This window comes from Montipora capricornis, chromosome 1 (genome assembly GCF_036669925.1).
Source record: "Montipora capricornis isolate CH-2021 chromosome 1, ASM3666992v2, whole genome shotgun sequence".
NCBI lineage: Eukaryota > Metazoa > Cnidaria > Anthozoa > Scleractinia > Acroporidae > Montipora > Montipora capricornis.
The window spans coordinates 27,205,532-27,221,768 of NC_090883.1; the positions used below are offsets into that span (position 1 = coordinate 27,205,532).

At 37.5% G+C, this 16,237-nt stretch overlaps 1 protein-coding gene across 1 annotated transcript in view; it reads right to left on the reverse strand.

The window, feature by feature from the left end:
- The window catches only part of LOC138013815 (ankyrin-1-like), a 15,401-nt gene extending 9,187 nt beyond the window's left edge, over positions 1-6,214 (reverse strand). The window contains exons 1-5 of the mRNA XM_068860870.1: positions 6,076-6,214; positions 3,869-4,291; positions 3,348-3,433; positions 629-701; positions 148-302 (exon numbers count right to left, since the gene is read on the reverse strand). Of these exons, the coding sequence (XP_068716971.1) occupies positions 148-302; positions 629-701; positions 3,348-3,433; positions 3,869-4,291; positions 6,076-6,214 (876 nt within the window). The remainder of the gene's footprint in view (positions 1-147; positions 303-628; positions 702-3,347; positions 3,434-3,868; positions 4,292-6,075) is intronic.
- Positions 6,215-16,237: the final 10,023 nt, after the last annotated feature.

The following is a 16,237-nucleotide window of genomic DNA, read 5'->3' on the forward strand; positions in this document are numbered from 1 at the left end:
TTGACTGCTGCTAATGATCAAAAATACAACAGCAATTTTTATACTTAAAATAACGTTCTCATGTGTCATTGTGGCACTGAGTGAACAGTAGTAGTATTAACCTAAGACGAACATCAACTGGGAGTCAACTGTTCTCTTCCTTCTTACCCTGTCTAAGGCATTGACATCTGCATTATGATCTAGCAAGAGCTTGACAACACATTCATGTCCATACCAACAGGCAAGGTGTAGCGGTGTTAACAAAAACTGGGGAAAGGAAAAAAAATATAAAACAAGATATAAATTCTGATGTTCAGCACTGGCTGAAAGTGATACAAAGCAACATTGCGAAGAGAAAGCAATTTGGGCTTCACCCACATTCCTTTATTATGATCTCACTAGCAAACTGGTGTGAAAATTAAAGGAAGATCAGGGCCATGGATTGTAAGTTTTAATACTGCCAAGTGTTGCTCTTCCTGACCGTCTGCAATGAATACATGTATGTACGTTCTAGCCCACGCACAAAGGGCTAAGCAAACTTGGGCTAGATGTTATATTTATTCAGTGAGTTATGCAGAAATCTCACTGAAAATAAGATACTAGTACAAATCTCTTGAAGAAACCTGATCTATTTCATCAACATTTGCACCATTCTTCAGATGCGTGTTGACCTCCTCATATTCTCCATTGATTGACGCCCTGTGAAGAGCACTTCGAGGTACCTAGTGAAAAAAAATTACAAACTTAACATATGGTAGTGGTTCTCCCTCCTATATCTCGACATATTGGACACCCGTGGACCCTTTATTTGGAAAAGAGACACCCCACAAATGTGGGGAGCAAAAAACCACTGAAGCAAACAAAGTTACCTGCGGTATTGTTTTGTCTAATATTCTTGCAAAGTACATGAATTTTTCATAAAGACTACGTGATAAAAGTCCACATGTACCAGTTTACAATTCAAATCCTCAGACAGTGCAAGAATGTAAAATAAAAAAGCACTTGATGAAGATTACAAGAAACAGCTTGGAATACTTTACAAAGAACAGTCTTCCTTGTAACAGGCTAAAACGACAAAAGTTACTTTTAAGCTGTCGTGCCGGGGAGTCTGCAATGAAGGGACTGATTTCCACACACTAACATTCTCTTAAGTTTCAGTTTAGCTGAGAATTTGAACACTGTCAAAAGTAAGGTGATTATATTCTTGGCAAAAAGTCACTTTGTTTACAGACTAATGTTGCTAAAAACAGTATTTTTTCATCGTAAACTTATTTGGCCTTTTCTATTCTCATAGTACAGCTTGTGTCCTGGTCCTTGGCCTGATGACAAACGAAAATATAAATATAAAGACACAAGGAATGCCATCCATGACTTCAAACTGTCTCAATTTATTGTCTTTAGATGATCGGTAAATAAAAGAGAATTTCGTCTGCCAATTTTCAAAATCTAGCGGAAAATTCTCTCTCCATTTCCTGACACCTGTTGGTTCGATAACATTACAGCAATGTTTGCAACGCATACTGGTTAAGTCTAGGGATGATAAGGGATTAATATTGGTTGATTCTAGTGAGTCGACTGAGGGAGTTGCATAGGTTTTAGCTTTCTGTTTTAAATCGGGTGGAATAGCAGCAATCAGCTGAAAGTAATGTAGATAATTTATCTTGATCCTGAATTTACTATGGAATTCGTCAACTGTTTAAAAAGTCCTAAAACATACTATTTTGCTCTTGAATCTCTACGAAACGACTTGTCAAAAGCCTGTGCTGCAATATTTTTGAAATGTGGGGAATGTAGCCTTAACATTTTTGTTTCAGAGAAAAAACTTTAAGGGGGAGGGGGTAGAACTACAGCCCCTGCTGCTTCTCCTGATCCACTACTTTCAGTATTCTACTTTGCCAATAAAGGATCACTTGTACAAATCATTAGGGTCCTCCTCAGCTTTGTCGTTATCATCGTTTTAGTAAGAAAACTACTTATGTCAAGACATTTAGAGTTATCATCAAAAAGAAGAGAAAGTTGGTATGTCATAAATGAATGAATGAATGAATGAATGAATGAATGAATGAATGAATGAATGAATGAATGAATGAATGAATGAATGAATGAATGAATGAATGAATGAATGAATGAATGAATGAATGAATGAATGAATGAATGAATGAATGAATGAATGAGTGAATGAATGAAATAACTATAGTCGAGATGCTAAAGTTTAGTCTTAGGGGACACCAGGGCCCAGTTGTTCCGAGCCAGATTTAGCTAATCCTTTTCCAGAAGATTCTTAGCCCTCCGTTTGGAATAAGACTTTTTGCTTTCCTTCTGCATAAAATTAGATTGCTAAAGGCTTTTTTGAAGGGCAAAAGACGACGGTTGGTAAAAAGTTAAAAGGTAAAGTCTGCTTACGAGCCAAGTGGCCCATTATGCCGGAGCTTATCCCTGTTTCTGTAGCATGAAGCGACGCTAAACGTACGAAAATTTGAACGCCAAAATCGGGGGAGGAATTTTTAGCTGGTACGGTCTAGATTTCATGTTTCCATGCAAAAGTCTAGACGGTCAAGGTGATCACATGCGCCGGTTAAGGCATGGTTGCATGGATACGAGGTAACTCACCTGGAAAAAGTCATTTTGGGTTTCATAAAGTGGCGCTCTGCGCATGAACAGAAGGTAAAACCACTGACAAAGGTTAAACTTTAATCTGTTTCTTCAGTACCGTGTGATTGTAGTCTTGGGCATGCATGGAAGATTTGTAGTGTTCCTAACTGGAGTTGAACCTCTAAGTTTTTCTTCTGTTCATCGGTTCAAATGCTCCACTACGTATTTAGCTACAGTACAGGAGAGTTGAATATGGGAGCTTATCTTGAGAGCTGAAGTGGGACAATTGAAACACGGTTGATTTACTTGGGAAAAACCCTTCTGAAGTTACAAATCTTAAAGAATTGAGACTAGGGAGGAAATGCCAGAAATCAGAATTGATTTTATATTCATTTACATGTAATAGCATTACAAGACCCTGGAACGGAAGTGAATGCCAATGAAGAACTGTTCCCAAAATAATTACTGTCCTTTCGGAACTTAAAGAAATGTATCTCTATCAGGGATAGAAACACTTGCATATCAAGGCAAACCTACAAATTATGGGAACTGCAAGACTCTACCAGTTTGTTACACCACTTATACAAGTAAGATTTTAACACAATAATAAACCAGTTAAGAAAGCGTCCTGCACTGGTCGGGCTCTTTTTTTCATTCTAAATCTTTTGTATTTTTGAACATTACCTGTATTTTTGTTCGGATGCGCACCCATGTTATTTTAGAAATGCATTTAATTTTTTACTACTTCCTGTTATCAAATAATGCAAGGAACTTACAGTCGTGTAATTTGCAAGCGTGTTCATCTCACTTGTGCTCGCTTCCAGATCAAGTAAATCTGGTATAGAAACACAGTCTGCTTCTACTGAAAACGAAGACATGCCACCACGTGGATTAGAGGGAGTTGTTAGTTAACTTTTCAGGGTTAAATTTCCTGTGTCGTGAACATTCACTTTGTTGCTTGTGCAACTTTTCTATAAGGCCCTCACTTACTCATGAAAGGGCACAGCTGGAGCAATGTACTGGGAAAACTAGTGTGGCACAAGGAAATTAAAACAGTTAGGATAGCAAAAACTTTAGATCATCTTCGCTTTCTCTTGACCAGCTCTACTGAACGATCTATAAGCACTAAGTACTGCATTATCTAATAAAGTACGTATTTGTACAAACAAATAGTATGCATGTACAGTGCAGACTCTTTACACTAAAGGGCTAATATCCAGCTCTTACCCGTACAGGGCACTTCCCAAGCATAACCGAAAAAAGTCTATTGTTTGTTTAGTCACAATGTAATATTTACATGAACAAGCACCTGGTATTTTGGTAAGAAATTTGCTGCAGGCCATGTAGTTTTCCTCGTCTATGTTTGTTTTCAGATTTATTGTCTTCACGGCAACTTTCTTCTTCAATTCATCTGTCACAAGGTATCGCTCTGCCACTTTATCGAGGTGACCAGAGAGATAATCATTCCACAGATGTTCAAGACTTCTTAAGGTAGGGCAATCCACAATGATTTCAAGAGAGCCTATGTTGAGAGCTTCGAAGGATACCTTGTAGGCCTTTGTGATAAATTTAGTCAAGGCTCTCACTCCTTTCTGTTTATTTGAGGAATAGTCATGGCATTTCACAAACGTTTGGACTTGAGGTGCTAAAAAGTTAAAGACTTTTTCCTCTTGTTCTTTAGTTAAGTCTGATACATCGATACGCAGCTTGATAAAGTTGTCTGAAAATAAGATTGTAAATCTATGGTGATCAAAATTAATTAATGACAACCATAGTAGGACAAAATTAATGTTTTGCATTAGTCTTTCTGGGTGGTCTTCTTTAAAAATAACAAAAGTAATGCCAGTCTTTTTTATACTTGTACTTTAAGTTATACAGTAATGTGTGGGTACCATAGTACCCTAATTGGGACTCTGCGGAGTACAATTTCGGATAAAATTGTCCAATCAGAATCAACTGATTATTTTCAGTATAAGTTTGTTAACCATAAGAAAAATCGATGAAAACCAGAAACCTTGCCATTGTGCATGCACATTCCTCTTGCTCAACACAAAGATAAAAACTTGATTAGTGCGTGTTGAGAGGGAAAGGAACGGGTTCATGAGGTTATAATTATGTAAATGCAGTTTTGATTGGAACAGATCAGTTCATACAAACACTGAGGCGCAATACTTTTAAGACTGCAAACTAAAAGTGACTCTAGTACATGTATATACCTTAATAAAAAATAAATGAACTGCAAAAAATGCTGAATATTGTAAGCCATCTCAGGTAAACTTAAAAATGTATCACTGTTGACCACGTTCAATGTAGGCTCAATAAGAATTTGTGAAAATTTCAAAATTGATAATGCAACAAAAAAGGGCAAAAGTATTTCCATTTCACTGGCTTCACAAAAAAGTCCCATTGTAAGAATCCTGGAAATTCTCTACAAAGCAAATTTAATGCCAAGTGAACACAACCGAGGTACCAAGAATTAGAAAGAAAAGACGATTTTGACAAGTTCGACAGTCCTAGACACAGTGGCTGTCAGGCATTGAAACCATCACCTACAATTGTGAATTTTCTTTTTGGCTGTCTTGTCGATTATTTTATTTGGTGTACCTTAAGCTTTATCACTTGCTGTTGGAATAAACCAAATTCCAAAGATACCTTTCTTTGTAAGAAGATCAGCTCTCCAAGCTTTTGTTCTACAGTAATTTAATACGTTTTTGACAAAAACTCAAAATTGTGGTACCTAAGGAAGAATGATCCTTTTAACCTTAGCTCTGCTCATGATAATCTATTCAGGCGTGTTCAAGTCAGCTTAATCTCAACATTGCTTCGCCTTTCATACCTCATGCTATATTAACCATTAGAAATCAGAGGTGTAAATCAAGATATAATCCTTGACAAATAATATTGATAAGGAGACATGAACCTTTTTTAGGCAAATATGTGATGCAAAATATATATTTCACGGCAAAACTGGCCTTTTAATACTCCCCCTTCCCCCTTAGTCAATGTCACATGAATGTCCTCAGTGCAGTCAAGTAGTCCTTATGACATGACCTCGTTTGGGGCCAACATTGGCTGGGGGAGGGGAGGGGAGGGGGGGGGAATTGAAATAGTAAAGAGAGACAATAGGGCACGTTGTAGTGTCCCAATGGAATTTGTCCATGATTATAGTTTCATGCTTCCTGAAACCTCAACACAGTGCCCATCACTCTAGTTGCTCAAAATATGTATAGCTGGCAAGAACTATAAAGCTGTTCCACGTTTTGCACCCAAAAATCTCAGTACAACTGAACATTACTATAAGTTAATTTCCTCCTTCCTCCCATCACTAAAATGCTTGTATGTCTTGCAGGAGGCTTAAATTGCACATGGCAAACTTTGTGGGAAATACACCGGTTCACGGTGTAACTGACCATATGACGTACGCTGGTAGAAAGATTATTGACAAAGAGACAGTTTCTCTGAAACAGCTAGCTCACACTGGCACTGCTAAAATACTTCTCCTACCTCCATATGCACACAAAGAAGGTTCCTCTCTAGATGTTCCAGAAACTTTCTTATCCTTTCTTTTCCCCTCTTTCTTCTTATATTTAGACACTGCAGGCAACTGTGGGTTTGGTCTTTGATTTATCTCATTTGCATCCATTCCTACAAAGACCAAATAGGTTTGAAAGTCATAACAAAGGGGCAGTTCCCTTTTTGTGATGCCATTCACCATTTTGTTGCAGAGTAAATCATTTTCGGCTGATATTCTCTTATACATGAAAATGAGTTAACTTGATTGCTTTTTACCATGCAACATTCATTCTGGTTGGTTAAACTCCCAAATGATTAATGAAAAGTGCTTTAACCTATTCATGGTACCATTCACTGTTAATGAATGCTCTCAGTTTCCTGTTACCCTTTTGGGAGACGTTTAAGGACGGAGCCTACTATTGTTATTGTACATACCTTCTGCGCATCTCCAGATACTCGGGTTGCCTATCGCTGATGCTAACTAATACAGGGATATTTTTGCGCGGTTTAAAACTATCCGGAGAAAGTAGATCTTAGTAAGTACTCTTGGTATCCAAAAAGAGAATTGGGGGTAACCTCGCATTTTTGAGAGATAATTATTAAAGCTTCAATTTCAGAAAGAACGCCATACATTGCTTTGTATTTTAAAGCTTTTTACAAATATTATGCATGAATTATCTTTGAAAAATGCGTGGTTACCCCCAATTTTCTTTTTAGATTTCAATTATAAACACTTGTTAAGATCTACATTTACTGCATAATCACACACCAGGGAAAACATATCTTTAATTAGTAGGCACCGTCCTTAAGATATTAAACTTTTCATGTACCGTGCACGTCTCTCTTTGTCAATAAGGAAAGCCCCAATTTCCATTGCCTTGTGCAAAGTACCATTTTTATATCAGACAACAAAATTTAATGGTAATTAATTAAGCATTAATTTATTTGCAGCTAAGATTACTTTAGACCTAAAACAGGAACAGGAATAAACTACAGTCTCGGTCACAAATGTTGTAACACAGATGGAAATTTGCCCTCCACAAAGAAATCCTCAACCAATTTGCTTCAAGATTTCAGGCAGGCCTGTGGAGCAAACTGCATATGTCAAATACCTAGGTCTTATCATTGATTCTAATTTAAATTGGAAAAAAAATACACGTGAAGTTGGTAAGAAAATTTCAAGGGGCATTGGCATTCTATCTAAGCTTAGACATTTTGTTACTATTGATATTCTCAATCAGTTATATTATTCCTTAGTGTATCCTTTCCTGACGTATGGTTTGATTGCCTGGGGAAACGCTTTTGTTCTACAGTAATTTAATAGGTTTTTGACAAAAACTCAAAATTGTGGTACCTAAGGAAGAATGATCCTTTTAACCTTAGCTCTGCTCATGATAATCTATTCAGGTGTGGTCAAGTCAGCTTAATCTCAACATTGCTTCGCCTTTCATACCTCATGCTATATTAACCATTAGAAATAAGAGGTGTAAATCAAGATATAATCCTTGACAAATAATATTGATAAGGAGACATGAACCTTTTTTAGGCAAATATGTGATGCAAAATATATATTTCACGGCAAAACTGGCCTTTTAATACTCCCCCTTCCCCCTTAGTCAATGTCACATGAATGTCCTCAGTGCAGTCAAGTAGTCCTTATGACATGACCTCGTTTGGGGCCAACATTGGCTGGGGGAGGGGAGGGGAGGGGGGGGGGGGAATTGAAATAGTAAAGAGAGACAATAGGGCACGTTGTAGTGTCCCAATGGAATTTGTCCATGATTATAGTTTCATGCTTCCTGAAACCTCAACACAGTGCCCATCACTCTAGTTGCTCAAAATATGTATAGCTGGCAAGAACTATAAAGCTGTTCCACGTTTTGCACCCAAAAATCTCAGTACAACTGAACATTACTATAAGTTAATTTCCTCCTTCCTCCCATCACTAAAATGCTTGTATGTCTTGCAGGAGGCTTAAATTGCAGATAACAAACTTTGTGGGAGATACACCTGTCCACGGTGTACAGTGCAGCTCGGAGATAAGCGAACCAAAATATACGCAAAAAACGCGCATACGCAAAACGCGTAAACGCGTCAAAAAAAACGCGGATGCGCGTCAACACATACGCAAAAAGGCTCATTAGTATTTATGAGCTCTCCTTTTGTCTTTCTTTTGTTGCCTTGTCTTTGTTTTTTCTCAATCGTTTCCGGTGTGGTGAATGTGAAAATAATTTGCGTGTTCGCTGGTCGGTGCGTCACTAAAAGAGCAAAAAATCCCACCAGCGCAAAGTCCTTCTGGCTAGATATTTGTGTTTTAAAGCCCAAAAAATGATCAAGCTTACTTTTGGAGAAATATAAACCTATCGACAGATGGCACACAAGAACCTTTTTAACATCAAAATTTACATGAAAGCGTCGAGAGCGATAATACAGTATCAAAACAACTTTGTACCCGTACATCCGTTTAGTCGTAAACTAAAATCACAACTCTTTAGCAAAGGGGTCATCATTAGCAGTTTTGTACAGAAATTCATCGTAAGGCTGAGAATTTTGCAGCTTGAATGATTTTTTGGCGTGGATTTTCAGCGCGACAGTGTAGTAAAACACGGTTGCCGACACGTGACAAACACGATTTTAATTCATGTAATAATCACATCTTCAGCTCTGTTGGGAATGATTTTCTGATCAACGGGTACAGTGCTTTCACTTCAAACGCAAAATTTTTCTTCAAAGGCTCAATGGATGCGCTGATCACATTTATTTGGTATTTCTGTTTAAAGGAAAAGTATTCGGTTAAATTTGGGCACGCGCCGGCTAGAGCTACAATTGTAGGCCATCATGATGTGATTCGGGGCATACTTCGCTGATTCAAACGGTGAAATGCTCTCAGTTCAAAGAAAATATTTGTAAAAAACTTTCTATGATATGTCGATCGCATTTATTTGATTTTTCTGCATGGAAAATTTGGACTTTTTTGCACGCGTCGGTAAAAGGTTATCGTGAAATGATTGTAACAATTGTGACAATTGTGACAATCATGGCTTCAGTTTTTCGGGGCATAATTTGCTGATTTAATTTCGCTCGTCTTTCGAGACCTTTTTTGCATTTAAAGGATATTAAACTTCGAAGTAATGCCCTGTGAATGTTTTCATCGGCGGCATTTGCGAATCGAAATTGATTAGTAATCAAAGCGACATACATGCAAATGCAAATTTTCAACTTGTCGGCAGTCACGCAATTTATTCTTTTGTCTTCGTAAACAATAACAGGAAAGCAAGATTACGGTTATGAATAACAAAGGCACAAATGCGTATACGATACGCAATTTTAGACGCGTCAAAAAAAACGCGTATACGCGTATTGCGTGCGTTTATTTTGCGTCTGCGTTGTTCGCTTATCTCCGAGCGGCACTGTAACTGACCACATGACGTACGCTGGTAGAAAGATTATTGACAAAGGGACAGTTTTTCGGAAACAGCTAGCTCACACTGGCACTGCTAAAATACTTCTCCTACCTCCATATGCACACAAAGAAGGTTCCTCTCTAGAGGTTCCAGAAACTTTCTTAGCCTTTCTTTTCCCCTCTTTCTTCTTATATTTAGACACTGCAGGCAACTGTGGGTTTGGTCTTTGATTTATCTCATTTGCATCCATTCCTGCAAAGACCAAATAGGTTTGAGAGTCCTAACAAAGGGGCAGTTCCCTTTTTGTGATGCCATTCACCATTTTGTTGCAGAGTAAATCATTTTCGGCTGATATTCTCTTATACATGAAAATGAGTTAACTTGATTGCTTTTTACCATGCAACATTCATTCTGGTTGGTTAAACTCCCAAATGATTAATGAAAAGTGCTTTAACCTATTCATGGTACCATTCACTGTTAATGAATGCTCTCAGTTTCCTGTTACCCTTTTGGGAGACGTTTAAGGACGGAGCCTACTATTGTTATTGTACATACCTTCTGCGCATCTCCAGATACTCGGGTTGCCTATCGCTGATGCTAACTAATACAGGGATATTTTTGAGCCGTTTAAAACTAACCGGAGGAAGTAGATCTTATTAAGTACTCTTGGTATCCAAAAAGAAATTGAGGGTAACCATGCATTTTTGAGAGATAATTAAGCTTCAATTTCAGAAAGAACGCCATACATTGCTTTGTATTTTAAAGCTTTTTACAAATATTATGCATGAATTATCTTTGAAAAATGCGTGGTTACCCCCAATTTTCTTTTTAGATTTCAATTATAAACACTTGTTAAGATCTACATTTACTGCATAATCACACACCAGGGAAAAAATATCTTTAATTAGTGGGCACCGTCCTTAAGATATTAAACTTTCCATGTACCGCGCACGTCTCTTTGTGACAGCCACAGTTTCCATTGCCTTGTGCAAAGTACCATTTTTATATCAGACAACAAGATTTAATGGTAATTAATTAAGCATTAATTTGTTTGCAGCCAAGATTACTTTAGACCTAAAACAGGAACAGGAATAAACTACAGTCTCGGTCACAAATGTTGTAACACAGACGGAAATTTGCCCCTCCCCCCCCCCCCCCCCTTCCTTCCAATGTTGATGCAACATCAACAATGTTGATGCAACATTGATGGGAGGGAGGAGGAGGGGTAGGTTGTTAATAGCTTTGATACACTTCGCCAGTCAGTGTACTACAAATCATATCAAATGACAGACTTATTTGAAACTTATCTCTTCATTAGAATGTGGAATCAGTTGTTGAAAGTGATAATTCAGTCAAGTTGTGATCTCTTCACACCGAATTTGATACTCCAAGTGTAGACTACTGCTGTCCATTCAGAGGCAATAAAAAATTATTATTGACCAGCCTGTTTCCATCACAACTCAACCAGCATTTCTCCCCTGAGTTTTCTAAGCTTGCTTGCACGATGGAAACAGACAAGTTGACTGCTTGTGAGTCTATGTACCCTTACCGAGTTTCACTATTATTTTTCCTCGCAGATTAGTCAACCATCATTAATTCTGTGATTGTCTTTCCACAGTGCTGCGTAACTGAAGGCCTGTTTAAGGTTCATGTTGTTCCCTTCTTCTTTGGTCAGTAACTTGCCAACAAGGGACAGTTTTTCTGAAACAGCTAGCTTACACTGACACTGCTAATTTAAAATATTTTTCCTACCTCCAAATGCACACAAAAAACGTTGCACTCTAGATGTTCCAGAAACTTTCTTATCCTTTCTTTTCCCCTCTTTCTTCTTATATTTAGACAGTGCAGACAACTGTGGGTTTGATCTTTGATTTACTTCACTTGCATCCATTCCTGCAAAGACCAAATACTTTAATTTCTGCTAATTTGAAAGTCCTAACAAAGGGACAGTTCCTTTTTGGAGATGACATTCACCATTTTTCTGCAGAGTAAATCATTTTCATACAAAACTGATGTTCACTTTCGGTGAGGTTCAGCTGATCTTCTCTCATACCTAAAAATGAGTTAATGTCATTGCTTTTAATCATGCAACATTCATTCTGTCTTGCTAAAATCTTAAATGATTAATTAAATGTGCTTTTACCTATTTGTGGTAGCATTCACTGTAAATGAATGTAGTCAGTTTCCTGTTCAACTTTTCATGTACCGTGCACGTCTCTCTTTGTCAATAAGGAAAGCCCCAATTTCCATTGCCTTGTGCAAAGTACCATTTTTATATCAGACAAGAGATAATTAATTCAGCATTAATTTACTTGCAGCCAATATTACTCTAGAGCTAAAACAGGAATGATCTAGCTTAAGCAAGGAAAGGTTATTTTGCCTTCCATACAGTTACGTGAAGTTAATGTAATAGCTGGTAGCTTATAAGCAAAGTTTGATATACTGACCAGTCTGGTCACTTACTGGATATTATCCTTCCACTAATTAAAAATAGCAAATTACTTTAATTTGTAGTATCAAATTGAAGGCTTTCATGCTCTTTTCCAACTCTTATTTTTCGTTGACAATTTAACTTACAATGTACTATATTAACCACTCCAATTGACAGACTTATTTGATACCTGTCTCTTCATTAAGAATTATTATAATGATTTGGAATCAGTTGTTGACAGTGATAATTCAGTCAAGTTGTGATCTCTTCACACACTGAATTTGATACTCTAATAAAGCAACTGGACCCCTTAGTATCCCAGTTGTCCTCTTGAAAGTTTCAAAGAACTTTGTTTCTTACCTTGCATTTTTTTGAAATTGCTCTTTCATATCAGGCACTGTTCCTGATCATTTCAAAGTGGCAAACGTTGTTCCAGTTTATAAAAAAGGCTCACCACTTTTGGTATCTAATTATCGTCCTATCTCATTATCATCTATGTTTCATAAGATTCTTGAACGACTCATGTACAATAGATTAATTAAGTATTTCGAACAATCATCTGTTTTCTTTGACCAACAGTTTGGATTTCGTTCCGATCATTCTACAGTTCATGCCCTTATTCTTACGGTAGATAAAATTCAAAAAGCTATTGACAGTAAGAATTATTCCTGTGGTATTTTTATAGATTTGTGGCCAAGCCTTTGATACTGTTGACCATCATATCTTACTCGACAAACCGGAATTCTATGGTATCAGGGGCATTGGATATGAATGGTCTTCCTCCTATTTGTCTAATAGGAGTCAATTTGTTTCACTAGGCCCTATAGATTCAGGTTCAAAACAAATTTCATGTGGGGCGCCACAGGGATCTGTACTGGGGCCTTTGTTATTTTTGATAAATGTAAATGATCTTCATAAATGTTCCAATGTACTTGATTTCCATTTCTTTGCGGATGATACCAACATTTTTCTACAAGATCAAAATTAACATTCCCTTGAGTTGAAATTAAATGAAGAACTAGATAAAGTTAATCAATGGCTCCAGTTAAATAGGTTGTCTTTAATATCCACAAAACAAATTTTGTAATCTTTTGCCCTCCACAAAGAAATCCTCAACCAATTTGCTTCAAAATTTCAGGCAGGCCTGTGGAGCAAACTGCATATGTCAAATACCTAGGTCTTATCATTGATTCTAATTTAAATTGGAAAAAACATACACATGAAGTTGGTAAGAAAATTTCAAGGGGCATTGGCATTTTATCTAAGCTTAGACATTTTTTTACTATTGATATTCTCAATCAGTTATATCATTCCTTAGTGTATCCTTTCCTGACGTATGGTTTGATTGCCTGGGGAAACACTTATGCCACAACTCTTAAACCTGTTGTAGTTTTGCAAGAATTGATAAATACTATACTACTATCTGGTACCAGTTTTTTATTGTTTTTTCCTCTAAATGTATTTTCCTTAGATTAGTTAGATATATTTATTTCATTATTTCAATATTTATCCTCTTGTCTATTCTATTAGTTGTGTGTGTGAGTTACAACCCAGAAAATGCAAGCAATAATTTATTGAAACTACTCAGCTCGTTTAGTTTATAACTATTCTGAGTGGTTTTTTGCCTGATCAAATTAATTTACTCTGTTGTATTAAACGTTTTCTAATTTGGCAAATTAATGAATGGTTGTTGTTGTTGTTGTTGTTGTTGTTGTTGTTGTGTATAACCAGCTTCACTGGGTAGGGGTGTAACGATTCATGTTCCTTTTGATTCAATTCGATTTCGATTATTGCCTTTCGGTTTCGATTATTTCGATTCGATTATGCAAAATATTAATGATTTTTAATTCTTGCAAGAGGATACACAATGTAAACAACATACAACCCTAAACTCTCAATGTCCTTTGCAATGAAAACTCCAATAGACTTCGTTATTGCCGTTGCTCTGTTGCCCGACCGCGGCAACTTATTCTCCAGAACATCCTGAATTTTTGACTGTCCAGTTTCAGTACTGTTTTTGGTACCCGGCGAAGTTTTTGCCGTCTTTGACTGCAACACTTCTGACTTTTCATCAATGCTGTGTTGACTTTTTAAGTGTGCGCTCATGCTTGAGGTCGAACCGGCACAATACTTGAAAGTTGCGAAGCAAATTTTGCAGATAGTTTTAGACTTGTCTGTTGTTCCGTCTTCAGGCGGAAAACCATAATATTTCTGCACTGCGGATCGAAAAGAAGCAGGTGGATTCACAATCGCTTGGTCATTCGTCGCCATGTTTGAGAACGTGACAATGAACACGCACATGGTTTGCCTTATTGGAAATTCTCAAGGGGTGGTAGAGGGGCAACATTTTTACCAAGCAACATGGCGCAAGAACTGCAAGTTAGCGTCTTTGATCGATTGTCAATGAAAAACGCACATCTTATTGAGATCTGGATTCTAAGTTTACAATATAATGACTCACTGAGGGCACTTTTGGAAAGGTATGCAAAAAATCGAACCAAAATCGAAACGTGGAATCAAATAATCGTGAATCGAACCGAACGGTCATAATCGCGATTAATCGAGAATTCGATTAATCGTTACACCCCTATCACTGGGTACCCCTAAAGCAATGGGCAGGTAGAGAACACTGTTAAAACGGCTAAAAATTTCAAGAAAGCAAATCAATCAGGAGCAGAATATTACCTTGCACTACTGAGTTGGAGAAACACCCCACCTGAAGGAATGACTTCCTCTCCAGCGCAGTGAATGTTCGGCCAATGCACATAAACTCAGCTGCCAACTGCTGAAATGCTGCTAAAACCTCAAACCCCCATCAAACCCCAGACAAAACATCCACAAAGCATCAAAATTAGTCAGAAAAAGGGCCAAGCAAACCTACTATTTCAACCAGAGTTCAAAGGAGCTTCCACCATTACGGAAGGGTGAGACAGTCAGAAGAGTGCCACAACCTGCAGAATGCAGTCAAAAATGGTTCAAAGGGGAAGTGCCAGAGCAAGCCAATGTAAGATCCTACAACGTAAGAAAAGAAGATGAAAGAATCCTGCCGGGAAACCGGAAACACCTCCGAAGAAGTAGAGAGTCATTTTTCAGGGCCATGCCCAGTGAGCCTGAATCAGAAATTCCATCTCAAAGCCAGCCAACTGCCACGAACAAATTTCAAGATCCCCAGCTATCAACAGCCATCCAGTCCCAACTGTTGGCAACAGCAGATCAAAAGGACCACCACAAACAGCCAGAAAAACAGTTGGGAACAGCACTGAGTAAAGACCAGCCTAATTGTATGAAACTTGTGACAGAACTCAACCGTCCAAGATTACAGCTACTGTAGTCAGTCACAAGAGCTGGACGTGTGTCCAAGACACCCAAGTACCTGGACTATGCTTAGTTGAACGTGCATGTGACTTAAAGTCCTGTTCTGTTAAGGTTCATAGCAATTTGCAATCGTTTTTTTTTTTATAAAAAAGATTGACAAGAAATGTGCGAATTCAACACAAAGATCACATTCGCCCATCTCTTGAAATTGACCATTGTTTCTGCAAAGTCCAAAATTTATTTTTGCTAGACAAGGTTATTTATCACCAGGTAATTCCATCATTTTGGAAATAGCAGCTGCTTTATTATTCATCAGCGTCACAAATTCTTGCCAATTTTGGAGCTCATTTTGTTGAAACTCAAGCACGCTTTCAACAGACCTGTTTGTTAGTGAGTTATGCACGAACTGCGGGCCTATTGTCACCACGGACTTACACTCTCACACTGGCAAGGATCTCATGGATATACACACCAACCATAACATAACTCTAAAAAATTAAACCATCCCTAAATCAGTTTCCAGACCTAAATATTGCTATAGTAATAAGGTAAACGAAAGTTTAGACCTACATGTAATCACTGAAATGGGCACTTAGACGTTATCTGTAAAATGAGAGTTTAACCTAGGGGACTCATGGTGGGTACATATCCATGAGATCTTTTCCCGGCCTTACACTCTTACAACCCGGTGAGATAGTGTGAAGTGCACTTACAGTGCACTAACACAAAAACCTTGACTTAGTCAGCGATATTCACCTCGCCTTCGGCAAATAATTGAGAAGTATTGCGTTTCTAGAATACTAGCTCGTACACAAACATAATTAACTTTTAAATTCAAATGTATACTTTCAAGTATGGTTTTATACAAATTTTTTAGAATACGTAAATAGGAGCCTTGCTTTGTTGTGTTAACCAATGCTTGGCTTCTTTTTTTTGGTGAAGGTAAGTATAAAAAAAACAGAATGAAATATCCTACAGTACATGTACAGGGAATCTAGAGTGT